This window comes from Carassius gibelio, chromosome B22, assembly GCF_023724105.1.
Source record: "Carassius gibelio isolate Cgi1373 ecotype wild population from Czech Republic chromosome B22, carGib1.2-hapl.c, whole genome shotgun sequence".
Lineage (NCBI taxonomy): Eukaryota > Metazoa > Chordata > Actinopteri > Cypriniformes > Cyprinidae > Carassius > Carassius gibelio.
The window spans coordinates 24,327,577-24,355,223 of record NC_068417.1 but is presented as its reverse complement, the minus strand read 5'-3'; the positions used below and the strand labels follow the sequence as shown (position 1 = coordinate 24,355,223).

The 27,647-nt window shown below is 38.1% G+C and overlaps 4 protein-coding genes across 6 annotated transcripts in view; 2 read left to right on the top strand and 2 right to left on the bottom strand.

Moving 5' to 3' along the window:
• The first annotated feature begins 1,673 nt into the window (after positions 1-1,673).
• Positions 1,674-4,864, top strand: LOC127988341 (sphingosine 1-phosphate receptor 1). The gene is made up of 2 exons (XM_052591026.1): positions 1,674-1,863; positions 2,616-4,864. The coding sequence occupies exon 2, from the start codon at positions 2,815-2,817 to the stop codon at positions 3,901-3,903; it is 1,089 nt and encodes a 362-aa protein (XP_052446986.1). The 5' UTR covers positions 1,674-1,863; positions 2,616-2,814; the 3' UTR covers positions 3,904-4,864.
• Positions 4,865-6,647: 1,783 nt separating this feature from the next.
• Positions 6,648-16,894, top strand: LOC127988562 (zinc finger and BTB domain-containing protein 37-like). The gene is made up of 4 exons (XM_052591343.1): positions 6,648-7,162; positions 9,516-10,489; positions 10,939-11,038; positions 11,219-16,894. Exons 2-4 carry the CDS (start codon positions 9,546-9,548, stop codon positions 11,738-11,740), a joined length of 1,566 nt encoding a protein of 521 aa, XP_052447303.1. The 5' UTR covers positions 6,648-7,162; positions 9,516-9,545; the 3' UTR covers positions 11,741-16,894.
• serpinc1 (serpin peptidase inhibitor, clade C (antithrombin), member 1) lies at positions 16,149-22,300 on the bottom strand. Of its 2 annotated transcripts, none has more exons than XM_052591344.1 (8): positions 22,133-22,300; positions 21,311-21,671; positions 21,017-21,232; positions 20,800-20,937; positions 18,029-18,247; positions 17,770-17,944; positions 17,405-17,469; positions 16,149-17,291 (listed from the first exon to the last, which is right to left on the bottom strand). In XM_052591344.1, the coding sequence occupies exons 2-8, from the start codon at positions 21,668-21,670 to the stop codon at positions 17,112-17,114; spliced, it is 1,353 nt and encodes a 450-aa protein (XP_052447304.1). In that variant the 5' UTR covers position 21,671; positions 22,133-22,300; the 3' UTR covers positions 16,149-17,111. The 2 variants fall into 2 exon arrangements, with proteins under 2 accessions (XP_052447304.1, XP_052447305.1); XM_052591345.1 differs by having other exon boundaries at positions 21,311-21,675; positions 22,133-22,297.
• A 214-nt stretch (positions 22,301-22,514) lies between these two features.
• The window catches only part of LOC127988560 (roquin-1), a 30,198-nt gene continuing 25,065 nt past the window's right edge, over positions 22,515-27,647 (bottom strand). For both annotated transcript variants that reach the window (XM_052591341.1, XM_052591342.1), the window contains exon 20: positions 22,515-27,528. In XM_052591341.1, the coding sequence (XP_052447301.1) occupies positions 27,381-27,528 (148 nt within the window). In that variant the 3' untranslated portion in view covers positions 22,515-27,380. The remainder of the gene's footprint in view (positions 27,529-27,647) is intronic.

Below are 27,647 nucleotides of genomic sequence, written 5' to 3'. Positions count from 1 at the left end.
TCCTGTGACTGAACACCCTAGCAACAACACATGGAAACACCCTAGCAACCACATAACAACACACAGAAACACCCTAACAACCACCAACAAATGAACAATCACTCTTGTGGATGAATCTTTAAAATCCTGTGACTAAACAGCCTAGCAACAACCTGACAGCACATGGAAACACCCTAGCGACCATTTAACAACACATAGAAACACACTAACAACCATCAACAAATAAACAATCACGATTGAGGACATGTCTTTAAGATAATGACTGAAGACCCTAGCAACAACCTAAGAACACAGGAACACCCTAGCAACCATTCAAAATACCGTCAACCACCAAAAATTAACAATCAGTCGCTCATGAAGACATGTCTTTAAACAACCACTCAGAAAATGCTAGAAGAGTCTGCTTTTCCCAAATGATGGTGATCAGGCAGAGTGATCACAATTTCTTATGTTTTACTTTTTAACCTCAGTTTGGCCTGCCACACATCCGAGCGACTGCTTTCAAAGAAGGGATGGACGGAGGGTTTTATGGATGGATGGATGAACAATGACTCAAGTGTGGCTTAATACTTTTTGGGGTCACTTTTCTCAAAACATTCATAAATATATCTCAAGACGAAGATCACTCCTAACTGAACTAATCTACTAATCCAGCTATGAAGATGTTCCTCAGAGGTGCAAATCCCTGACACATCAAAGCACTTCCCTCTCAATAGTCCCTTGCTCTGGGAGGCGCGGGCCGCTGGACTCGCACTAGGGGTTTAGGGGCCACTGAGAGCAGCAGACCTGAACAGATCGGGCAGCACATGTGATTAATGCTGAGCTGAAATTAGGGCAAATGGGGGGTAGATGAGCGGTCATGCTTGGCCAGCCCACCCGGTTCAGCTCATGGTGTTTGGGTTGAGTCTGTTCACAGCTGGGACATTCCCATAGGAAGAGACAAAAGAACACGGGATATGAGGTTAATCTGAATTTATTTGACATAATACAAATCAGATCTACTTCTATAATGAACTATAAATAATGATATGGTTTATATTCAACCTTTATATTAATCATTATTCATCAGTAATAATAATTACACACACACACATATATAAATGTGTGTATGTATATGTATATATATATATATATATATATATATATATATATATATATATATATATATATATATATATACATATATACACACATACACACACACAAACAAACATATATATTTATTTATATTTGACCTCTTATAATTATTACAATATTGTTAAATTATTTGTAGTTATATGTATATTAATTGTAGTTATTTATAGTTACAAATATTAATTAATTAAATAATGATGAGATTACTGTTTTTTTATTACTTCGTTATTATATTAGTAATTATTTATTTATGTTTAACATCTATGTTTAAAAATGAATAAGATTATTAAAATATAAATTAAACTAATCTTATATAAAATCATGAAACAATATCCAACTACTTTTTATTTTTTTATTATGTGTAGAGTTTTATGTTTAAAAGTTATTGCTCTGAGCTATTCATTATTATCACAATGTTAGAACTGATGCCAGTCTGTTTCCAGAATCCAGCATATTGCTTTGGAATGTCTTGGAGAGAGCTTTGGATGCTGTGGAATAATAAGAGGCTAATGAGACTGAGGGAAGGGGAGGGCATTAAATCTGGTGGGCTGAACCGCGGAGAGAGGAGCATTGGCTGGCCCGTCTTTCTCCAGTCAGAGAGAAATTACCCTACTGTCCTCCACACGAGACTCCTGCGATGCGATAAATACTGCACCTTTGATATCTCGCCATATAGCATCAATATTGCAGGATTAAACTGTGTCAAGACGTTTGGTCTGGAATTTAAAGGTAAGAGAAACTCTTCTTGTCCACCTTTAACTTTTTGAAATTCAAGCGACAGCGATCTTAACCATCTGTAAGTCTTACGTTTTACAATAAAAGTTCGTAATATCGCGAATGGCTTTTAAATATTAGAGTAACAGACCAGTTTAATCGTGAAAGCTTTTTCTTTGCGATTGTGGCATCTCTTATGTCATACAAATTTGACAGTGTTGAAATTAGTATTCGCAAAAGGATATCGAGCATTCAAATAACAAATAGCCTATTTAAAAATTGACAAATATTAATTAGCGTGATTCTTTTTCGCTCTTATTTCCATGTGCAGCTATTTTTACCGGTTAACAAAAAGTATTTTTTTTAGACACTAAAAGTACATAAGTAACAGAATCTGTTACAGTTACCATAATTCGTTTAAGTCAGACGTCTTATTTGTTGATTTGTAATTTTTTTTTATCTCGGTTGTGGCATCTCTTGGCATGTCTGAGTTTGACATCGAATAAGAAAAAGACTTATTTATCGAATGTTTTCTCTTCACACGCGATATATGAAACTTCTTAACCAAACGTTTTCATCTATGTGCTTCGCTTTGGATTAGTAAACTACTCATTCATTTCGAGATTTTAGTTTTCAAATTTTCTCACTTTGAAGTTTTCAATGAAGCTGTGTTTGTATGTTTAACATAATGATATAAAATTAATAATATGGTGTTATACCAATATGCCTTTCTAGTGGTCTAATCTACCGTTATTTATTTCTTATAGTGTTTTCATGATGCAGTTGTTGGATTTGTGGACCACATTCATCCTCTCTAAGGATTTTTACCTGACTTGAGAGAACCTTACTTACATGACATCATACTAAGAGGAAACTGGATACCCTGCTTCCCAAGTCCACCAGCACCCCTCTGTGGCCTGTGGTGGCTTGCACGTTGGATTTAAATCTATCAAGCCACTGCGAACCATGGATGACCTAATCGCCAGACACTACAACTTCACTGGGAAATTTCGCAAGGTCGACAAGGACCCGGGACTCAGAGCGGACTCTGTCGTCTTCATCATCGTGTGCTGCTTCATCATCCTGGAAAACGTTCTGGTTCTCCTCACCATTTGGAAGACCAAGAAGTTCCACAAGCCCATGTACTACTTCATCGGGAACTTGGCCCTGTCAGACTTGCTGGCCGGGGTGGTGTACACTGCGAACATCTTGCTGTCGGGAGCCAACACGTATAAGTTGACCCCAATGCAGTGGTTCTTCAGGGAGGGGAGTATGTTTGTGGCTCTGGCCGCTTCGGTGTTCAGTCTCTTGGCCATTGCTATCGAGCGACACCTGACCATGTTGAAGATGAAGCTCCACAACAATGGCAAGACGTGCCGGGTCTTCATGCTCATCAGCACCGTGTGGTTCATCGCTGCCATCTTGGGCGGTTTACCAATTATGGGTTGGAACTGCATTGAGAGCATGAACAACTGCTCTACAGTTTTGCCCCTCTACCACAAGACCTACATCCTCTTCTGCACCACCGTATTCAGCGTCATCCTCATGGCCATCGTCATCTTGTACGCCCGCATCTACGCCCTGGTCCGCACACGGAGCCGCAAGCTGGTCTTCCGCAAGGTCGCCAACGGCCGGTGCAGCAACAAGAGTTCGGAGAAGTCCATGGCCCTCCTGAAGACCGTCATCATCGTGTTGAGCTGCTTCATCGCGTGTTGGGCGCCGCTCTTCATCCTGCTTCTGCTCGATGTGGCCTGCCAGATCCGCACTTGCCCGATCCTCTACAAGGCCGAGTGGTTCCTCGCGCTGGCCGTGCTCAACTCCGCCATGAACCCTCTGATCTACACCCTGACCAGCAACGAGATGCGCCGGGCCTTCATCAGGATGCTCAACTGTGGCGTCTGCGACCAAGCGGCGGGCAAGTTCTCCAGGCCCATCATGGGCGCCGAATTCAGCAGGAGCAAGTCGGACAACTCCTCCCACCCCAATAAGGACGAGCCCGAATACTCGCCCAGAGAAACCATAGTGTCTTCTGGGAATATCACCTCTTCTTCTTAAAGGGACTTTTTGTGTACATTTACGTCTCGAGTGTGTGTGTGTGCGCAAGTGAGTGTGTTTGTTTGGCGTCTTCGTTGTTTGTTATCCTTAATGGTAGAGGAAGGCTGGGAGAAACCAGGATTTGTTGGAAGTCTTGGCTTGCACCTACATTAAAAACTTCTGCAATTCCTGACAGATCGCCTGAACTTTTCTACAACTTAGGGAAGCACTTAACCGACCATTATTCAGTTATCATTATTATTTGTATCCCTGTCAAATGGAAGCACTTTTCTGGATATTGCTCCTTGAGAACCAACATAGACATTAACTGTCTAAAATGGATTGATGTGAAACATACTAGCTTGTTTATGATTGCTTCTACTACATTTTTGGAATAAAATTGAAGAAATGCGGTCGAAAGGTACTTGTGTTTCTTTGAGTTAACACTATTTGGTTTTAGGATGTTATTTCGCCCCTGATCCAGAATGTATTTTGTAAATGTATTTTTTTTTCACCTTTCAACAAATAAACTGTTGTTGTAGAAGAGTGTGCCTGTACAGTAGCTGCCAATATTAATTTATATTGAAAAAGTTCCAATAAATCTGAAACTTGGAGGGATGGAACTAAGTGTTGTGTTCATTAATTGTAAATATATTTTATTATTTTACTTTGATAGTACGCCATGTATCATAGCTCGTGCACATTGATCTATCCTGCAGGGTTAGTTTTGTCTTCGCTGGGTTGCACGGCTCAACTCTAATGAAGTTCATTTGATGGGATGAAAAGATCTGGAGAATTAAAGATTAATGTGAATTGTTTGAAACCGAATCAATGTACCGACTTGTATTTATCCATCTGTTCCTCGTATATACATTCGAATCGTGAGCCAGTTTTATCCCTGTTCAGTGTTGCACATTGTAACATCTAGTCCATGTGTTTTCGTTCTGTTAGTTGTTAATAAATATTGTTGAAGAAAAAGCAATCAGAGTTGTGATTTGTTTCCATTTAAAATTACACTTAAATGTTTTGCTTAGTATTTAGAATTGGTTCCAAAAGCTTTTATACCATTCAGTATGATCTCCAGCTTTTCGAACAAATTCTATAATCTGCAATGCACAATACATTTTTAAAATTTAAACCTGAAAATAAATGTTCTATGAAGCTCAAGATGTAAAACCAATCATTAGTCTTTAGACTAAAGAGAGACCTACAGAAATTCATCTTAAATTTTCATGTTTATTATTTCAGTTACTAATTATTAAACTCAAATTGTTATGGTGCAGATATGATTTGCTATTAAAAATTATTTATACACGATTCATTTGTACATTTATAAATAAGCTAAATAAGCATTTTCACAAGTGTTCTCAAACCTTGAACTCCAATGTAGCTATAAAATAGAACTGTATAAATAATATGACTATATATGCAACTAAATTATAAATTCTTGAAAAGCACCTAGGACAATAAAATGCAATGTAAATATAATTCTGATTTCTTTACAGAAGCAAACAATTCTCCTATGTATAAGTAAAGAGCGCCACCTAATGGATAACTATTAATATGGCATCTTCTTCAGCTTTAATTTTCAAAATGATACTAAACCAATAGCAAATCTTAAAAAAAAAAAAAAAAAAAATACATACATATATATATATATATATATATATATATATATATATATATATATATATATATAGTATATGTACATTTTTACACTAAAAATACAGGTATAAATTTAAATGTATGGAATAATATTACGGTTTTCTGAAACAGTTTCACAGTATTACTTCATTACTACAATTAAAATACTGCTACTGTAAGCAATCTGCTGTTTGTGTTTGTGTGCAATTATCCAGTCCACACTTTCCTTTTTACATCCATATTTATTTAAATCTAAAATATTGATACTGATTTATGAATATGTTATGAATCAAATACCACTTTGCTTAAAAACACAGAAATAAGGATTGCAGTGCCGCATAACATCCTTTTCCTAAATGATAATTATTATCCTTTGTTAATTATCAAGTATTATTATTATAATAGACTGTAAAAAAAAGTGAGTGCAGCCTATCACTTATGATTTGATTACTGATTAAGTAATTATATTTGAAACTGATAATTACTCAAATTAGTGTAACAAGTTAAATTGGTGGGAACAAAGATGTATTTTTTTAACTCAGTGATGAAAACGTGTTGACAATGTAGTTATATGACAATATAACTATAACATGCAATAATAATAATAATAATGATAAAATAATAATACAATGTTTTGAATATACTTAAGGCTTCACTGTGTGGATACAGTGCAAATCACGGATGGTAAGGTATGAATAATGTATAATTATATCACTTTGTTAGTTAAGACACATTACTATTTTTTTCACGGGTTCATTGGGTTCAGTTTTATTGATGTCATGGAATGGGCCTGCGCTGCCCTGCAACAAGACTTTCTTTTACATTTATGTAATAATTTATTAATAAAATGCAACATATTAATGTTTATAACGGCTTACAGTATTTCAGCAAGCAAATATCTGTTTGTTTATATCTTTATATATTCCCTCACACATACAATAGAGGAAGCAACTGTCACCAAAAAATGCAACCAAACTCTTTACCCACTTTCACAGCGATGGTAAAGCAAAGCATTATGGGAGCGTGAGTCCCTCTCGCGGAATTTCTCCATTTTTGGTTGCTATGGCTGAGGTGTGCCAGAACTACATTTCCCAGAGTGCCATTTTCTGTACATTGGCTCATGTTATACATGGGGGAATATGAGAGCGGCGGAGGAACCGAAAGCGACAGCAGAATCCCTGGCGATAAGTATAACGAGAAATAGTGGTCGTAAAATGGGGAAATCCAATGCCAAATAACTCAGAACAGGCTGTCGTAAAAGGAAAATAGTATTTTGGTGTTCTGTTTTTTTTATATCTATAAATTTGGCGTGGACTGGGGTAAGGCACCTCCCTGCCCGCTTTGCGCCGGGGTGTGTGCGTGTTTTTCGGTTAGGCTTCATCGCATCACCGCGCTGCAGTGTGTTATTGGAGCCGAACTGAGGTGCCACGCCGCCGGTTACAGCTGCTCTGCGCCGTCCGCCGATACTATGTCAAAAACAGAGAGAGACAAAGTAACACTGCGAATCAATCCTCCTGAGCTATGCAATGAAAAAAATGTCAACTTTGCTCTCTAACAGCTGTGATTTGTAGCCATAAAGAAGTGCAAGTGTGCCGAACAATATAGGGGAGCGATTTTTGTGCCTGTTATTAAAAAGGTGAGGTAAACCATTTGCATCTCACTACAAATGTAACTTTCTTAAAGAAAATTGGGTCATACTTTACATTACATTGTCATTGTTGCAATGCTACTATGTATTTACGCAACTTCATGTTTTTTTAAAGTTAATGATAAAAAATATTGAAATTGCTTGTAAGTAGGCTACATAAACTTGTAATTAAACAGGTTGTTGTAATTGCTCTGGTTAACCTATTAATTTAGCTTAGTTCTGTAGCTTTTCAACATGGCACATTGTAATGTAAAGTGTTACTGAAAAAAAAAAAACAGTGTCAGTTCTTATAGATAATGTGTGTGATTTTTGCAAATGAATGGGTATGTTCAAATTGCTCAGTCACATCGTGCAAAGTGGACCACTACAGGTGCTGTATGTACGTTTTTGACTTTACTAAAGCATAAAAATATCATATGTTTGCAGATATTTAAGAAACAATGCTACAATCAGTTATTCTCCTTTGAAAATGTGCATTCTGGGCCTGAATGATGGTCTCCCTTTTGGTTCGTGAAACCCACACACTGCCAGTTTACCCAATTGTAATTCAGTACCCCTGATGGCCAGTTGGCGGAAAACAGCTTAATTCATAAAATTTTTAGTCAAGTGCGCTCTTTCTTGTTCATGTCGTCAATCTGGCAACCTGTGCGAGCGTGAAGTCTGAAGAAGAGGCACCTGGTGAAAAATAACCCTCTTCAGTATTTTGAATTTGGACTGCAATACCTAGTTCAACCACTCGTTGTCAATCCTACATACAACACCTTTAAGTAATTATATAACATTTTTGCCTCTTCGTCGCCTGAAAACCTGCAATTGCAGCTGTGTGCTGAATTATCTTCCTTGCGTGGGTTGTGCTCCGGCACGGCTCCAGTGCAGATTAATCTATTGTTTTGAGGGGTATGTGTGGCTGGCTGTCAGTCACCGCACCGGTGTGGGTATTTACTGTACTTTGCAATCACAGATTCTAGCCTACGTCTTGTAATATAGGACCCAAATACGAATTTTCACCATGTATTGTCATCTAAACCCGTAAGTAACAAGTCTGCCACATTTGTTCTGACCAACTGAGGAAAAGGTTATAAACGATTCGCCACGTGCAGGATCTTCACATGCGATACAGCCTAGTAGCCAGGACAACAACTTTATGTTCACAGACGTGACGTAATGACTCAGCAACATGCTCAAATTTACAGCGATATCCTACCCGTACCACTCAAATTAGAAAACATTATATAAGCTAACTGGTGTGAAACAAAGTAAGGTGATAGTTTTGAACACTGGCTGTTTATGTACTTGCTCAAATATTGATTAACCAAAAAAAGTTACAGACTGCAGCTTTAAGTGTTTGCACTGCAGACTGCTAAGGGAACAAGTGTACATCGTCACATGACTTCACAGGAAGTTAAATGGGGGAATTTATCCACAAGCCATTTTGTACCACCTTGAATATGTGCACTTATCTACTATATAGCATGTATAATGAAAATTGTGGCCAAATATGAAGTTATAATGAAACGGTAGCCAAAAAATTTTGACGGATTGCATCTGCTGACATTGTGAGGTGTACAGACTGGAAACTTTTCTGTCCCATAAGACATATTAAGCTGAAGAGATGTCAGATTCAGAGATGCTGACAAATAAAAATAAAAATGATGAGCCGGGTGGCTCTTCCCACATGTAAGCGCTATAGGTACCAAGAATATTGGTCCCACTAGTCAATTATTTATATAAAAAAATACATACTCTGATAGGATTGGATTTTGGACAGAAATTTTCATCCTGTTTTTGAGCATGTAAAGTGAGATGTGATTAGCGAGATGTCACAGTTGAATTTTAAACATAATTTATTGCTAAAGTATCTATTTGAAGACATAAAAATGTATTTAGTTGTTATATTCAGTGTTCCTGTAGCTCAATTGGTAGAGCATTCCGCTATGAAGCGCAAGGTTGGGGGTTTGATTCCCCGGGAACACATGATAAGAAAAAATTGATAGCCTGAATGCACTATAAGTCGCTTTGGATAAAAGCGTCTGCTAAATGCATAAATTTAAATTTAATTTAATATACATATATATTTGAAAGTATGCCCCCCCCAAAAAACACCTACCTGACTAGTGTTGTTATCTGTGACTGTCAAATTACCAAATTTTCAAATATTGTTGTCTCTGTGTTTAAAGTTGGGATAGGAGGAAGTATTTGGGTTTTTAAAAATATTTTTAACATTGTTTGCTTATAATGCTGAATGTTCTGTTGTTGTTGTTGTTATGGGGTTTTTATTGCTTACATGCTCAGAAAGTCCCACTGTAACAGTCCTAATATTCTCTTGTTTTTTTGTCAGCAGCCTTGAAGAGCAGCGCAATAGGCAGCCCGCATGGAACGAGCAGGAAGCATCCAACTTGATATTCCGGACTTCAGCAACTCCGTCCTGTCGCATCTGAACCAGTTGCGAATACAGGGCCGTCTATGTGACATCGTGGTCAATGTTCAGGGCCACAGTTTTCGTGCCCACAAGGTGGTCCTTGCCGCCAGCTCCCCCTACTTTAGGGACCACATGTCACTGAGCGAGATGAGCACCGTCTCCATATCAGTGATCCGCAACCCAACTGTGTTCGAGCAGCTCCTTTCATTTTGCTACACGGGACGCTTGTGCTTGCAGCTCGCCGATATCATCAGTTACCTGACGGCTGCCAGCTTCCTTCAGATGCAGCACATTATTGACCGTTGCACCCAGATTTTAGAGGGAATCCACTTTAAAATCAGTTTGTCAGATGTGGAAGAGGAGCTTGGGAATGGGGCCCACAGGACCGCCAACCCAACCATTGAATCAGGAAGAGGTGGGACCGTGTTAGGTGGGTCCCGCTCCCTAAGTCCCAGACATACCAGTTCCCGATTGATTGGCAACACTGGAGTGATCAGCATCCGTGATGTGAGGGAAGTCAGAGAGATCAGTCCCCCTGGGGAGTCCATGAGCCCCCAGATAGTGGAGCACAGTGGCATTGGCTCGGAGGAGGTGGGAACTGGGAAAGAGCCCATTCTCCGTATTAACCGAGCCGGGCAGTGGTATGTCGAGACTGGGACTGAGGTGGAGAGAGGTGGAGAGGAGAACGTGCAGATGGTGGATGGGTTTCGGATTAAGACAGAAAGGATGGATGAGTGGATGGGGGCGGAGACCCAGGCATCAGCGGAGGAGGGCAGTGGGGCCGAGGAGGGGCCGACAGTGATGATTGACACCTCAGGACGTAGCACACTGGTGCAGGAAGGAAGAAGAGGTGGGAAAAGCTCCCAGCCGTCCAGTAGCTTCAGTGAAACAGAGAGGTGTGTTAAATCTTTCCGAAGTTCACATTCACTGGTAAAATGAAGGCAAAATCTTAGTCTTATTGCACAGAATTCTTCAGTTCATTGTGATAAGTGTTTCGTGGTCTTTACTTGAAATGTAATGCCTTTCTCCATTTCAGAAACAAGTTACTATTTCAACTAATGTCACCAAGTCTTCTAACTTTTCAACCCTTTCCCTTTAACCATTTACATTATCCAGTCAGTACAGGATGATACCATATACACCACGTTCACATAGCAGCATAATATGGTTGTCAGTCCTGTATTTTACCATTCTACTCTGAATTGGATGTAGTTGCAAATGTCATTTCATGTTGATTATAAAGTTTGGGAAATCCAGGTGTGATAATTTGCCATTTTCCAGTATCCCATTTTCTTCTGCTGACAAGTTTCCTGTAAAAGATGCAACCCATACTGTTTTCTTTCAGGTTTAGTCCAACAGGAAGTGTGGTTGTGATGGGTGATCGCAAGAGAGCCAAGAGTGAGTCTCCAGGAAGAGTTGACGATCAGCGACACCCCACCTCACAGGTAGGGCAACATTAAAACTTGATCAGGTCTCGGTCCTATACACATAACAAACCTTGGTTTAACTTTTTATGACCTCTGAACACAGTTGAAGTAGTTTAAATTAGTGCTGTGTTCAATAAATCGATACGACCATGCATCGTCACATAATTAAACCATAACCTCTCACCTTTCCATTATTAGGGAGAGGAACAAGCCGTGTTTGACATGGGGGGATACGAGGAGTACCTTCGAGAACAGGTTGGTGACCGGTGGTTCCGCTACAACCCCCGTCTCACCTGCATTTACTGCTGCAAGTCCTTCAACCAGAAGGGCAGCCTAGATCGCCACATGCGCCTGCACATGGGCATTACCCCCTTCGTTTGCCGAATCTGTGGGAAGAAGTACACCCGCAAGGACCAACTCGAGTACCACATCCGTAAACATACAGGTAACAAGCCCTTCCATTGCCACGTCTGTGGGAAGAGCTTCCCGTTCCAGGCAATCCTCAACCAGCACTTCCGCAAGAACCATCCAGGCTGCGCCCCACAGGAGGTGTCCCACAGTGCCTCACCCGAGACCACCACGGTCACCTCCCGTGGAGGCCAAAATGAAGAAGAGTCACCCTCCCAGGAGGATGCAGAGGGCAATGGTGGAGGGGGAGGTGCTGGCTCATCCTTCGGAGAAGGGGTCCAACCTTCGGTATCTACCACTGGGCCCGACTGAAAGGCTTTGTAGGAAAACGTTACAAGTTTAGGGAGACACAGGACAGAGGGGTCCAACAGGACCTTCTCTTTAGAGTTCCCTCTGTCCTTTGTCTCCCGCCATCCACACTGATATTGCAAGTTGGAAGGAGTTGAGTGAGCAGGAGTTTCTCTCAGCTGCTGTCAATGAGGAACGGATAAAATAAGGGAGAGTCTTCTGCGTCCTACTCGGACAGAGAACCTCTATTTTTTCCAGTGAGAACAAAGATGCAAGGAACAATTTGTTTGGAATAGTATTCTCTAGGGATTTATAAATGGTATTTCCGCTTTAAACCGCATCTACCTTCACCATACAAACTGAACAGGACATCAATATATGAAGACAAGCCACACTCCAACAACCTCACACACCACTGGATGCAGTGATTTTTGTTTGCTTTTTTTCTTTTTAGTCTTTCCTGTCTTTTATATGTTACATTTTTTTGTATTTTTGTACTACTACAGATCTTTCAGGATAAACTAAAAGAGAAGATCTAGCTATGATTTGGTCAGATTGCATCGAAATTGCCAAACTTCTCTGTGCCAGAAGATGAGTTATAAAATGAGAGGACATCGTTGTCCTTCGCTACTTTGCCTTGAGACAATCTTGATAAATTAACCTGGGGCTAGACTCTGCACTCCCCAGCCATGGCAAGCTTAGGAAAACGGGTTCAGTTTTTTTATTAGGGACCCTCAGGTCTGACCTAACATCAGATTCTTGATTTATTTTTTGTTTTGTGTTAAGTGCTGATCCGGCCTGCCATAGAACCGAAACACATTGCTCACAGTTAGCCTCAACGCAAGTTCTAGGACTTGGGGTTTGTAACGAGAAACATTCACATCATATTATTTTACTTTAATGTTGGTGGAAATACTGTGATATAGCCACACTGCTGAAAAGACAAAGGAAGAGTATAGCAGTGACATATGTATTTTTCACATTTAATTACCATTAAAGGGATAGTTCACCCCAAAATGAAAATTAGATGTTTATCTGCTTACCCCCAAGATGTAGGTGACTTTGTTTCTTCAGTAGAATACAAATTCAGATTTTTAGCTTTAATTGATAAAAAACAAAAAACATCCACAGACAAATCCATATTAAAGTCTACGGCTCGTGACGATACATTGATGTGTAAAGACACAAAACGATTGGTGTCTGAACTGTAAGAACTCTTGTGAACCCGCTTCACAGCAGCAGGCACGTGAGGCATTCTTCTTCTTCTTGCTTTATGGCGGATCGCAGATTTATAAGTGCATTACCACCACCTATCTCTCAAGTGGACCATTGACTAATTGAGATTGTAGATAGATGCTTCCAGGCAGCCCGTAACCCAAGTTTTTCCAACCTTTCTCTCGTGAAAGTGCACTGGAACAGCAGTCAAACCCGTGACTTCCCAACCGTGAACATCTACTAGACTGATTTACTCCCAGTTCCGAGCTCTGATGTCACATAGCCCACGAAACAACAATGGCAGCCCCCATGGATAATATTTTCTACGGATGCAGTGTTTATGCAAGTGGTACACATTTAAATTATTTTAGGACAATATAACATTGCAATAAAATTAATAATCTAGTTACAGTTCCTTGCACTCAGGAAGTTCGGTGTGACTTGCCTGGAACGCTACAAAATGCTGTTCAGTTTCTTGCACAAACTGATCATTTTGTGTCTTTACACATCAATGTATTGTCGTGAGCCGCAGGGTTTAATATGGATATGTCTGTGCATGTTTTATTTACTCCCATAGATTCTGTTACCATTTGCCATGCATTGTACGACTAAGAGACTGTGATGACTAAAGCTAAAAATCATAATTTTTGTTTTACTGAAAAAACAAAGTCACCTACATTTTGGATGCCATGGGGGGTAAGCAGATAAAAATCTAATTTTCATTTTTGGGAGAACGATCCCTTTAAGGCCTTCTTACATCTCCGAACTCAACAACTCAGCTGCTGAATGTTGGCGATACAGTGATATAAAATACAGGAAATCCTTCAACCTCAAATAAGCTACAATAGACCGCTCAATTACCTCTCTCTCACATCACTACGCAATACCGATCTGTCGCACGCAGATGCGTGGATGCACTCAGCCGAATTTTATGTTCAGTGTTTATTTCTCTTCATACGTTTTAAGTCGCTCATTGAGATTCGCAAGTCTCACCAAATTGTTTTATGGCGATATTTTGTTTGTAAGAATGTGTTTGAGCAGGGGGAAAGGTGTCCCTCAAGAGGACATAACCTTCTTCCTTTTTTGTGTAAGGCAGTGACGAACCAAAACACGGACTTGGTCGTCGATGCTGTTTAGGAAAACAGAAACCGTATGTCTGTGATGACTGGGAAATGCCGAAATGCCACGGAATGATTTTGAGTGTAAAATTTCCCTTCATCTGATGGAAGGCACTTTAACCTTGGGGTCAAGTGCCTTTACACTTGGCTTATGAACAGATGTTTCCAGCTGGTGCTATGACATGAATTTACTGAAGCTTTCAGTAACCTAAGGAACTGAAATTAATTGTGGAAGATCTTAAACCTTTAAGATTTCGAAGGGCGAAGAGGAAAATAAGAGATTACATCAGGCACTTAAAGAAAGGGTGGGGGTGTTTTTGTTTTGTTTTGAGAATATTTCTATATCTATATACATGTCACTTATGCATATTTAGACAAATTTATACTTGTAATAACTATTCAGAGACAGTTTCTAGAACGATCAACAAAAAGCAAAGGCGTTTTAAGCAAAAGTAAAGCTGTTATCATTTTTAAAAGGCTGTGAATCACACTCGGTTGTGACTGTTTTTTTTTTTAGGGTTGAAGCATATAAAAATCAGCTACTGATATTTCCAATAGGGATTTTGTGCACCTCACTTCATATAAACGCAGGTTAGAACTTACTTTCCCCATCTGAACACAGGTCAGCAGGTAAACACTTCTTATAAATATCAGGAATTCACTATTTACTTTTTGTGTTTACCTTTTTTGGTTTGTACCAAGCGGATTTTCTTACTTGGAATTCTGGATCTGGGTAACTTGGGTCGACATATTTTGCAAGCGCAGCAAAAAAAAAGAAAAAAAAAATACTTATGAACATTTCCTCTTAATGTAAATACCCATGCCTCAGAAGCAGTCGCAGTGAAATACAATCCTGAAACTGTATAATGTCACGTTTGTTGTACAGCGCAGAACCCAGGTAATATAAGAGCATGTTGATATTGCTTTTATTTGTCAAAATGCAACCTCATGATGATAGAGAAGGGCAAATGATTTTGTCTGTAAACAACATAATCATAATCTAATATGTTATAATATATCAAGAAAAGATGTTTGTTTTATGGACTTTGCCTTTAAGTTGAAATTTAGATTTGGGGCATGGGTCTGTTTTGTGTATGCCAATCATATAAGGGTGATAGTGACTTAAATTATCTCTATGTGAATGAATTAATTGCAATTTAATAACAAGGGATCTATATCTGTAATCAGTCATTCCAGTTATTGTACTACACATTTTAGCAGTCTAAATTGAATCATATTAATTTGGGTTTTAGGGCTAATGATAACTTTCAGCATGTTTTCCCTTTGTGCATATCTATCGTTGACCTTCAAAACATTGATGGTTGACCAAGCTGCCTGTTCTCTTATTTTAAACAATATTATTCTTTAAAATATTATGTTTGGCTTTTGTATTTGTTTCTAAGCTTTAAGTAACATGGCGGAGGATAAATGTGTTGCTACAGTGTATATATTAGGCTGTAATATTTAATGTTTGTATGACAATACATCTACTGCAGTTTAATGGTTTTGACCGAACAAGTCATTTCTAACCAAATTGTGTCTAATCTTAACAGTGTTACGGAATGTGTAGTTTCAAATAGAACGGAACTACTTTTGAAGCAATATTTCACCCCATTTCCAATTCCGAAATTGATTTCAGATAAAGTGGTGCAGAATTATAACACCATAATGAACAAAACAACCTCTAAAAAGTTGGAAAACTGATACCCAATTGATTTTCACAAAAATAATTTGTATTCTGGACTTGTAAAACAGTTACCCATATTGGCAAATGTGATAAAATTTGTTTCAGAAATTACATTTACCTCATGTTTTTTTTTTTGTGATAAGTGATACAGTGCATGTCTCTACTTAGTAGTTTTTTGGGGGGGAAGACCGAATGACAACACTGAGCCATATCTTCAGAGTTTGTTCAGTCTTGTCACTCTGGAGCAAATATTTTGTACCAACGACACATTTCAGAATAGGACACTTCAATGCAAATAACCGACGTATATATTTCAACACTTAGTCTGTCTGAATAAGCAAGCAAACATGATGCTTTGTCAAAAAAAAAAGGTGTTTTCTTACCTCAAAAGAGTTTGTACAAGGAAACAAGACATTGTTGTTCTACTGACCCTCAGTAGAAATTGTTTATTTGCATGTTGTCTTTGACTTTTATCACGGTCAAACATAAAGACATTTCCAGGCATCTAAATTTGCACCAAGAGAAGCCAAAATATCGACCTTTACGATTTGTCTCGCTATATTGTTTTATCTTTCAAAAAGCAATATAGTCTGTAAAGTTATTTCCGTGTGTCTGATGAGATGTTAATCATTTTAATTTATCGTACTTTAGAAATATTTTATTTGACATAACCATGAAATAAAACGAAATATAATAGCTATTTTATTGTTAAAAAAAGTTCCAAATTCCAAAACATAAGAATTATCTTAGAAATCATTTACTCTAATTTTAATAGCAAACCAGTTTATTTATTGAAAAAGTAAATGTTATAAGAAAATTTAGAAATTATATTCGTAGGTGATTAAGTAGAATAACTTCTTTGAAATTAATCAGTTTATATTTACTTAATATTTGAGACTTTTCACATTTAAAAATGGTACAGGAATCAGAAAGATTAAGCATTAATAATGTGAATGCCATTTTCACAATAACCACTTGTTTTTTTCATCACTGGCAGTGTGTCAAGTCCATTCTTCTAAATAGAAACAAAGCACTTTAAGTGTAACTGTGAAGAATTTTTAATTATGTTCTTTAAATGTATAATTATGTAAGCCCAGATTGTGTGATACTGCTAAACCCAAATTTCTAATATGAAAAAAATAAACCTGTTTTATCCTTGTTCTGTGCCTGTACATATTGCTTTTATTTCTTTCATTCGTAAATCCTCTTTGTTTCTCTTGATGTGCTTGCTTGGTGGATTGATAAAAACAACATATTATGACAAATTTAACATTCATTATTAAGCAATAATGAAGAAACAAGGCTGCCTTGTCAAGTTGAAAATGAGGACAATCAATAACTGTCCCCATAGCATGGGATCCAGATCCAATCCATGTTAGCTGCTCCCACAAGGATTTGCGACTCGGCCGGTAAAGATCAAGGCGTTGATGCTGGACTCACGGATCAGCAGAAGGAAGGGCCGATCTGCCATAAAATTCTCCCGGTAGATGTTTAAGGAACGTCCGGTAGCAACAACTGCTGTGGCGGCAGCAGCTTCGCTACCTTCTTCATTCACCTGAAAAATTGGAAAACCAGACCATTGGCCAAGAAATAGTGTGATCGGTCTTGCTACACAATGAGGCTAATCATAAAAACATGAGTTTGCAAACAATATTGAATGAATTTTACCTCAAGGAAGGCCTTATGGTAGGCATCGGAGATGTACAAGTTGGGCCCATCCTCGGCAACCATCCCTAATGCAACACAACATGTGACAATATTGTGTAGATGCATCTAAACTCAAGATTTCGCCCCAACCATGAACACAAATCCATACCGCAAAATTTCATAGCAATCAAGCCAATATGACTTGTGCTCTACATTTCTAGTCTTATGAAGATTTTAGGTTCTACAGAAGAAAAAGTCCTACAAGTTTGGAACAACATAATGGTGAGTAAATGATGACCGCATGTTTTTTGTAGGTGAACTATCCTTTTGAACATTTTAAATCCAGAACAATAAAAACGATTTCTACAGTCAAAATAATTGCATACCTGGGAGACTGGCTTTTTCTGGACTAAAAAGATCTTCAAGGCCCATTTTCATCAGCTGCTCTTTGAGGCTAAAGTTGTTCTCGATACGGAAACGAGGAACATGCACGGACACTGTGGTCTCTTTCATGGCATGTAACCAACCCTCAAGTTTCGTGAGGGTAATTGTTTCCACTACCTTAATTGGATGCAGTTTTGTTAGGTAAAACTAGAAATAAATCTTTGAGTAGAACTTTTTGTCTATTGTTTATAATCAACTTACTTCTGGCAGGGTTGTACCTTCATAAGGTAATATGAGCACCATTGTGATTTCACCACCGTTGTAGGGCAATTCAAGGATCTGCACCTTGTCGTCATCGATTCTTGCATAGTTAAATTTCCTCTCTTGGTACATCATTGGGACTCGACACGTGTGTGTCTCGCTAACGTGAAAGTCTGAATCCATGACATTTTGTTTATCAAACTTGTGTTTCCATTGACCCTGGAACACAAAACAAGACAGTTACAGAGTTCAAAAGTCAGGAAAGTTCAGTTCTGCTCATCGAGGGCCACTTTCCAGAGTTTAGCTCCAACATACTTTCCCAGAAGTTTCTAGTGATCCTAAACAATTTGGTGAGGTCTTCTACTGTACATGTATAGGATGAATTAATATTTTAAATATTATTTTTGTTTAAAAGGAATCCCCAATAGCAAATTTCCTGAGGTCCATATCAGGCCCAAACCAGACACTTTCAGTTGCCCACATACCTCATGGAATGATTGCACTTTGGCACTCCTGTTTGCCAAATTTGGGCCACAAGCAAGCCAAAGGAAGGCCCAATGTCAGCCATTAATACACCAAATAAAGTAGAACTTGCCCAATCTGGTCAATATTAAATTTTAATTCTGGCACAGATTCAACACTTTGCTTTGGTCCACATAGTGTGGAGAATGATGGCATTTAGGTGGTCCTGTTTGCCAAATATGGGCCACAAGCAAGCTATAAGAAGGCTGCATGTCAGCCATGACAATAAATAGATTAGAATTGCTGCATGTAAGTCAACCAAATAAACCAAAACTCACAGTTAATGTATCAAAACTCACAAATCAGCACAGTTGATTTCTATTCTATTCAATAAGCCTAGTCCTCCCCACATTCTTCATATGGCCCACATACTGCATGGGATAGTGCCATTTTGGAAGTGGTCCACATTTTAGCTAATATACCAAAAAAACCATAAATGTTTCATACTTGGTAAAATCATCCTGACCCAAATTTTGCAGAAGAAGCAATTCAAATGTCACAGAGAAATATTAAAAGTAACATTCCAATACTTTAGAAACAGCAACACTTAAGAAGTGTAAATGTAAGACCAGACAAACTTAAAATGAACATACAGAACCTTAAGGCAGACCAAACAAGGACAATTAACTATGCACACCTGAACAGAATAATAGTCAACAAAGGAAAACGGTGCAGAGTCCAAATCAACAGAATCCATCACAGTAAGAGCTATCATTATATTGCACTCACACAGCATGTTTCAAAAAATAAATGGCTGGGTATGTAGCCTTCTTAAGACTCATATTCAGATCAGCTTGCATCCGTTAACTGCGTTGCATCCTACTGAAAGTAACCAAATTCTGTAAGGGTATATTTAAATTTTAAACTTCCATTTCAATTAGCCAGTGTCAAGTGCTACATCCAAACCAGTGGCCCTCATCTGTTTTAAAATGGTTGGGGCATATGGGCCATGTAAACTGCGGTACAAGTTAGGCTTACACACTGATCAACCAAGTGTTGTATATTTGCCAAAAGTGGCCCAAATTATTATTATTTATTATTGTAATTATCTGGACAATATTTTTCCTTTTATATGCGGGCGACTTGAGGCTCACAGCCACATTAGCCAGTGCTTACTGTACAATATCTTTGCCAAAATTGGCCAAGATACGATTTAATAAACCTGGGCCAAATTTGCCAGAGGTGGCCCACATTTGGTGGGCACTATAATTTGGGCCATATTCACTATTTACCATATGAGCCACTTTAGGGTCAGATTCAGATTACACATTGGGTGAACAACATCTTTGTCTACAAAGAATTCTCCTTTCTATGATATAAATAAAAAAGCAATTGTACCAAACCCATGCCATATTATGATTTCAAACCTGAGGTACGCTCCGAACCATAATTTTTGTGTACTGTTATACCTCTACTGTCTAGGGTGCTGAAGTGCCTGTTACTAATTTGCTTTACTGTGAGCCATGTCATAATTTTATTAAATGCTAACATGCTAACAGTTTTGTCGGTATTGTGGTAGGAGGGGGAGTCTGTCATATGTTATGCAACCCAGCTCGTTGTCAAAATATTCTGCTGAAGTGTACGCACTGATTTTGTGATGATGCAATTATTTGTAAAGAGAGTTTGCATTTTACATAAATTAGCTGTGTTCTATTTTGATGGAAATTCTCTCACTATGATTATTGCTTGTTGCTTTTCTGAGGCTGGACTAGCTTCTTAAGAGCTGGAAGTAACTAGAAGAGGACACAAGTTTTTTTTCCCCAATGTGTGAAGGTGGTGATAGGGCCAAGGTTCAAGGGTACATTTATACCACAATGACTTGCTAAAAACAGAAGTTTTGCGATTTTTTACAATTTTGCACAGACACCAATGTTCCTCCACATTCTCTGAAAACAGCTAATAGCACTGTATTATGTATGCCAGGCCAGTAGCTGGCGATGCTGAACACTACGCACTTGCACACATATGCATTTCTATAGACTAAACAAATAATATGTGCGTATGACTTCGAAAACATTGTTTTTAAAAACCCATTAGATTTTTTAAGTTTGAATTTTCAGGTCTCACAAATGCAGTTGTTGTATAAATGAAATTTTTTCTGTTTTCAGTGTCGTGTAAACACCCACTGAAAATTGCGGTTTGCTATTGGACCTTGTGTTTAATTGGTGTTGGAGCCAAACTCTGCTGGAAGATGGAGACCCCCAAGAATCAAATTTTAATTACAAGTATCTCTCAGTATCCTCACTTACTTTGAAGTAGATTGCGTTCACCAAAACTAATATGGTGTTGGAGTCTATTGAACCTTCAGGCAGGGTGTCTTTTATTCGGTTCTCAGTCTTGTTGGCTATCCATTCATTTATCGTCATCCTTGAAGCTTCCGGTTTCTCCTGGAGGATTAAAACTTGACTGTTTAGTACAGGGTCAAGGATAAGATCACCTTCATTTACACACTTATGCCAAAGTAACCTTAAAATCAAGAGGCAGCAACTTGGCTCCATAGACCATCTCGCTGATGTGCTGGAAGGACTCATTAAAAAGCGTTGATTTGTCTCCAAACAAACGGTTTGCAGAGATCAATTCTGTTGTCTCGTGCTTTTTGCGATATAGTCGACAATTCAGCTTGGCAAAGAAGAAATGGACCTGGTCTGATGTCTTCTCCTTTATCATATCGAACTTAAACACCTACATGTGAAGAATAGAGAAGTTGTTGACCTGCTCGAGTGATCAATCTTTATTGAAGTTACAATTACTTGACCTTACTTTCATGAGCTGCTCCAGTGTGGTATTACAAGCCCCTAGCTTCGTCATGGCGAAAGCTGTTGAGATACTAATTGGCGACAGAAAGATGTTTTCATCATTGGACTTTCCCTCAGCAAGCTGCTTGAAAAATGAGAGGGCGAAGTGGCTGTTGGCTTTGGACAGTTCCCACACTCGAGGGTTGGTGGCAGCTGGGATCTTCTCAGGTTTATCAGTTGGTAGCGTTTCAGAATCAGGGCGGCGGTAGATGCACATTGGCTGCAAAGGTAGATCTTTGGGCTTTGTGAAGCACATTTCTTTGGCTGCCTGGACTGAACAGAGGGCAAGTACCCAAAAAGCCCACGTACATGCCAATAACTTCATCCTGCCTAAGGAAAAGCAGTTTAGTGCAAATTCTGGTGGTCAAACAAGTCATCGAATCATGCAATACAATGTCTATAGCGAATTGGGGAGAATTTTTTTTTTTTTATTATTCTTAACCAAGGAGCAAACATTTTCTTATAGCACTAATTTCCTAAAACGTAATACAATGAAAATAAGATTTCACTTTAAAATCAACAGTTGTTACAATGAAATAAAACCGTTTGAAGTTTAAATTATTACAGCTGAGCCAATTTCGATTTTTTAAATTTCAGTATCATACACCGCTAGTCACAAATGAACATTTTATCTGAATTCTATTTCTCTACCAATAGTGGACATACAAAGATCCACTTTTTGGTGAAAAGTAACATTTTAATCCTACCAATCACCAAAACGCTTCGTACAACTAAACTGCTCTTTCTTAATCATGATGTTCAATGCATTTAAACATTTTTCACGCACCTGACGTTGTTGTTTTTCCTTGTTAAGTTTCCTCACCAGTTTTGGAGCTATGTTGAACTAAAGTACGCAACAAAATGAAGAAAACACTGTTCTCTGGACAGGTCAGTGCCCTTAAGAGCACAGGAGTGACTAAAGAGATGAACGTTTACTCAGAAGAACCTTTGAGCTATTGATCGGTTTTGTTAGATTAACAAGCAAAGCAAATTTGACTAATAATGTGAAATCTGTTCAAAACATTGTTAAAAAGAACAATTTCAGTACAAATGCCTGAGGTGAAAACATTTAGTTTGTGATCAGTTGTTTTGCCGTTTGTTCAATGTTCAACACCTAGTGGCTGTTGTGTAAAAGTGCAAGAATTTGTAAGAAAGACAAGATAGGAAAATGGTTTACAATATCATTTAATCATAATCCATGCCAGAATCACTGCTGCACATAAAATACATTTCTTATTAAATATTTTTCAAGTTTTTCAATATCTAATTCGAAAATCCAGTTAGTTATGCCCCCGCCCTCTCAAAGAAGAAAAGCAATTGTATTATACAAAAATGCAATCCAAAATTTCACACAGTGAATTCTTGTACGAAGAAAAAAAAAAGTATTACAACTACATCCACATTGGAGAAATATTCTAAACATTCCTTAATGGAGTATAATATACAAACATTTACTTTCTTATTCAGGTTGATTTTAAAATGTACCTTAATTTAAGCAGTCTATCATGAGATTACATGGGAGAAATCATCAAAAACAATTGTATATCCCGATGTTATGAATCATGGTAAAAAAAGACCACAATGCAACACCCCATCTCACGAAAAATAGTCAATACATGAGTGCAAGCAATGAGTTACAGTGGGAACAAACACAGAAATGAGGTGGACAGCACTCTCTTTGGACACACTTGAACACAAACACACAATCATTCTTTTCAAAACTACATCCTACAGCTAGAGACTAAAACACTAAAACCTGTGCTGGTGCACAACCCTTACGTTTCCAGTAATATAATGATTTCTTGTAAATCTACTGCGTGTCTATGTGCACGGCGCATATTCTCCCCACCATGCCAGGGAACATTATGTACCATTAATCACTTATCCATGTGGGAAAACATACTACAATCTTGGGTGTTTCAGGCACCAAGTGTCAAAATTCAGATTTCAATTCCTATTTTTTTTACCATTTGACACTAATTAGTACTACATTCGTATTTCAAAACGAACCCTGAACAGAGTCAATCACAAAAAAAAAAAAAAAAAAAAGAGTTCCAGTGAGGAAACTTTTCATTAGACACTGATCATAAATACTCTTTTATTTATTTATTTTTTTAAAGTCAGCATTGGGTAGATGAACCTCATGAAAAAAATGTAAGTCATATTTCACCTAAAAAAAAAAAAATACAATTACGCACTTATTTTTAGATTTGTTTGCATTGAAACGGGCCAAATTATCATTCTCATTGGTTTAAAATATATTTTTATATAATTATGTCTTACAATACAGTATTACTCTGTTTAATTGTCATGACAATAATATTCACAACGCAAAAACTTCAAGAGGTTGCAAAAACGGGCTTCATTTGATGCAATCTAGACTCATTTTGGGGTGAATTGTGACCATTTTTTTGAAAAGTTTCATGAGATTCACCTGGGTAAACATTTTGGTTCCCTTTTTAAATCAATAGTGATTCCCACTGGCTCATGGGCGATCATGTCAATGTTACTTTGCAACAATAGTTTAAAACCGTTGGTTTTCAAATGGCTGACTTCAAATACATTATAAATGGAGCCCTTCTGCAAAAGTTTATACAATCTGCGTTTCGTCCAAGGAAACATCGAAATCAGTCTTGGTTAGGTACAAAGGAACTTTCAGGGATTGTATTAATGGCTTTAATGAGATCAGCAAAGATTTTTTTTATGTATTATCAGACCTCTAATAATGTCAAAATACATTAAGCCTTGATACTTTCCTCTCTGAATATGGATATCAAATTACGTTAAAATACACACTGTCCTTGTTTTCCTGTTTCAATTCAGAACCCTAACATCCAAAGACCATTACACCATGAAACATGCTTAAATACTCAAGTTCACTTGCATGAAACGTACATAAAATGGCTACAAAAACAAATGACCTGGCAATAAATTCCTTTGTCTCAGAAAGGATAGGCAGTACTCAGTTTGGCGGCCTGAACGCCTGCAGATTCGTAGAGATCATTTAATATAAATGCTGACTTAGAAGACTAAGAAGAGTTGAATATTATAAATCGAGATGGTACGGCTACATCTAAACACCAAACGCGTGAATAACTGCACATCTGCATAAAGGCACAGTCTTCAAGTCCTGAAAATATTTAAGCATAAATTGCAGTCCTGAAGAAAAAAAAAAAAGCGTGCACAACATGACGTTTACACCCAAATACACTTAAATCAACCCTGAGATAAAGACAGAGGTGTTCCTTTAAACTGAAAAAATAAAGATGATGTTACCCAGGTGGACCTAGGACTTCTAGATCCTAAAAATACCAACAAGAGCGTTTTAAAATGCCTTTGCCTTTTTAAACCAAGGGTTCGTAATCCATTTGGTTGCTTCAACTCAACAACAAAAAGCATCTGCTTTGCTCAGTTCCTTTCAAAATGTCTAATTTTGGGTAAATTCGTGCTATCCTTCAAGTCTACACTGTGCTTCACAGTGGTTACCCTAAACGAAGTTGCAAAATCCAATCTTTACGATTGCTTAAACTGTCGAAAGCTCAGACCTAAGCGACAGTAATAATAACAAAAATAAAAAAATAAAAACAACTGAAATCTACTCCAACTTAAGAGAAGTTCCACCAAAATAGGTGATTTTAAGGATGTGGTAGGATGTCTCAAGAGACCATTACATGCTAGCAGAAAAAAAACTATTAAAAAAAATAATACAATTAAAATAAAATAACCTCTAACTTAAAGCTAAATTACTGCAGCTGACAATGTTTTGTAAGTGAAGAGATCTCACCACCAAGGAAGCAACTACATGGAAGGATGCAAGTTTGAGATTAACAGTGCAAGTGTTATATATATATATAAAAACTCATACAATTTGCCAAGGTCTGAGCAGAGTCTGCCAACACTTTATCCCCATATTGCGTCTTTGCTGGTTTATTTTGGCTAGTTTGATAATGCTGTCAGTTTTTCTTCCAAAACCTGCAGAGAAAATGTGAAAAATGTCTGCAGATTCTACAAAGATTTCCTTTTACGCCCAACAACACGAAAGAACTTACTGGCGTCGGGGCTCTATCAACCAATATATTTACATTATTTGCTCAACAATGGATCCACTGTAATGAACGGGTGCCAATAAAAACATCACAATAATCAACAAGTAATCCATACCACTCCAATCAATCAATGAATGCGCTTTCTTACAAACATGCAGCTTTTCACATAAATAAAAACTTGAAAGCGTTGCTTTTGGCCAATAATATGCCTCCATAATCTGTAATAATGCTTCATCCAGTGGAAAAAAAACAATCCATCCTCGGTTATCCTCTAACCTCAATATCTGTTTTCAATTATAAATGGTGCTTGATCTGTGCATATTTCTCTTCTGGTTCAAACGACATGACATTTTCACTGACGAAAGCAATATTAAGGACTTGTACTTTAGCCAGAAGCAACAGTTTCAAGTTAAAAATGTCTTAAAGATGGATTTGTTTATTACAAAAATGCATCTTTTCTCTTCACAAGTGGTTCATTAATGGACTGGAGTGGTGTGGATCATTGTGATGTTATCATCAAATTTTTGGACTCTCATTGTGACGGCACCCATTCACTGCAGAGGATGCATTGGTGAGCAAGTACTGATTCTGTTCAAATCTTTGGGTGAACTAGTCCTTTAAAATGTAAGGAGTCCAAGCTTTTCAAGTCCAAACAGTCTCCTGCAAGCCATGTGACGGTAAAGCAAAGTAAAGGAGCTCAGTTAATCCCCCGATCAGTATTAAAATGAAGTACACGCTTGAGCCCAGCCTGTAGGAGAATTCGATCGAACCGGCCCATCAAAACAACCTTCTTTACACCTCAAAGACGAAATGGAGAATGAAGGAGACTTGAGGCGGCTACAACTGGATCAAAGTCTTTCTTTTTGCTTTGAATATACACCACATTTTTCAGGATGACAAAACACCACATATACAAAAGAAACTAAACCGAAATGTGGCTTGATCTGAACTGAAGATCATAATTTTCACTGACAAAGTGAAGAGTAGTATATACGCACTCTTAGAACAGAATGCATCTTTATGCATTACCACAGCAGCTTTCTTTCCATCCCCAGGATGGAAAAATGTTACTATACCCACTATGAAAAAAAAGCAGAGTGACCTGGATTGTTATGTCTATTCACGTCCACAAAATACAGAGGCCGAATAATGCATCCCTGAGGACATTACAACAGAAAATGATGATTACAGGCGGTTCAATCGAAATCCCACAGGCAGCGTAGTGTAATATGCTGAAAACAATACAAGGGCCCTATTAAGACTGGAAAAGGCTTATGGGTTTGTTGGCAAGAGAGCAATTGAGGTCAAATCAGTGAGCATTGGGGGTTTACGAGGATTTCTGTAATAGACAATAATGTGCGTCGCAGCAATCACACTGTAAAGGCCTAAATGAAGCCTAATGTCTGAAACATGATACATAGTTTTAACCATCAAAATTGGTTGAATATGCAGAACGCCTGCAGTTACTGTGTAAAGAAAACAAAAGAAATCCATTCACACACTGTAAACTCTGACAGAAGTGGACACGCCACATCAAGCACAACAGAGCATAACTACCCAAAACGTAGCACAATGATAAAAATGCAATTTTGAAACCCAAGATAGTGGATTAATGATAGTCAAACAACATAACTGAGATCTGAGATCATTTTCTATGCTGCCTGACATACACTTAAGACTCTGGATTTTTCAGATTCACCCTGATTTACGCCGCTATGGAAAAAAGGCTAGTCTTGGGAAGGAGGGGAATAAAAAATGTAAAAAAAAAAAAAAAAAACTGCTGTTAATTCAGGGCATGATTGTGCAAGTCTGCTGAGGCACATGCACAGTGAATCCCACCCATATTTGCCTGATGGGTGTTTGAGGGTCAGCGGAGGAAGCGAAGCGCTCAGGATTAAGCGAGTGAATACAGCGTTTTCAGCGTTTAACCTGGCCTAATAGAGAATAAGAGGTGGCTGCGCAAGGGGAATCTGAGGTAGAAAGAGCCGGCTAGGAGTGGTCGACTCCGTTCTTGGGCAAATCAGGGCTGCTGGCCACCTGTTCGGAGGACAAACTGAGAGAGGACGTCTTGCTGGTCAGCGAGGACATGCTGCTGCTGACGAGATCACAGTCCTGGATGGAGCCGTTTGAGCCCTCACTACAATCAGAGAGAGAACCACCATGAGAACTACTGTAATGGACACAAGAAAGCACAAATCTTGACTTAAAAAACAAACATAAATAGCACTTACACAACTGAAATGTTACTGGTAAAAT

Bases quoted from the DNA above. Each gene is read 5' to 3' on its own strand.
- LOC127988341 (XM_052591026.1), top strand. From the start codon at position 2,815: ATGGATGACCTAATCGCCAGACACTACAACTTCACTGGGAAATTTCGC.
- LOC127988562 (XM_052591343.1), top strand. From the start codon at position 9,546: ATGGAACGAGCAGGAAGCATCCAACTTGATATTCCGGACTTCAGCAAC. The intron at 10,490-10,938 runs GTGTGTTAAATC...GTTTTCTTTCAG, and splicing joins AGCTTCAGTGAAACAGAGAG to GTTTAGTCCAACAGGAAGTG. The intron at 11,039-11,218 runs GTAGGGCAACAT...TTCCATTATTAG, and splicing joins AGCGACACCCCACCTCACAG to GGAGAGGAACAAGCCGTGTT.
- serpinc1 (XM_052591344.1), bottom strand. From the start codon at position 21,670: ATGAAGTTATTGGCATGTACGTGGGCTTTTTGGGTACTTGCCCTCTGT. The intron at 21,233-21,310 runs GTAAGGTCAAGT...CTTCACATGTAG, and splicing joins CACTGGAGCAGCTCATGAAA to GTGTTTAAGTTCGATATGAT. The intron at 20,938-21,016 runs GTTACTTTGGCA...TTAATCCTCCAG, and splicing joins TGCTGCCTCTTGATTTTAAG to GAGAAACCGGAAGCTTCAAG.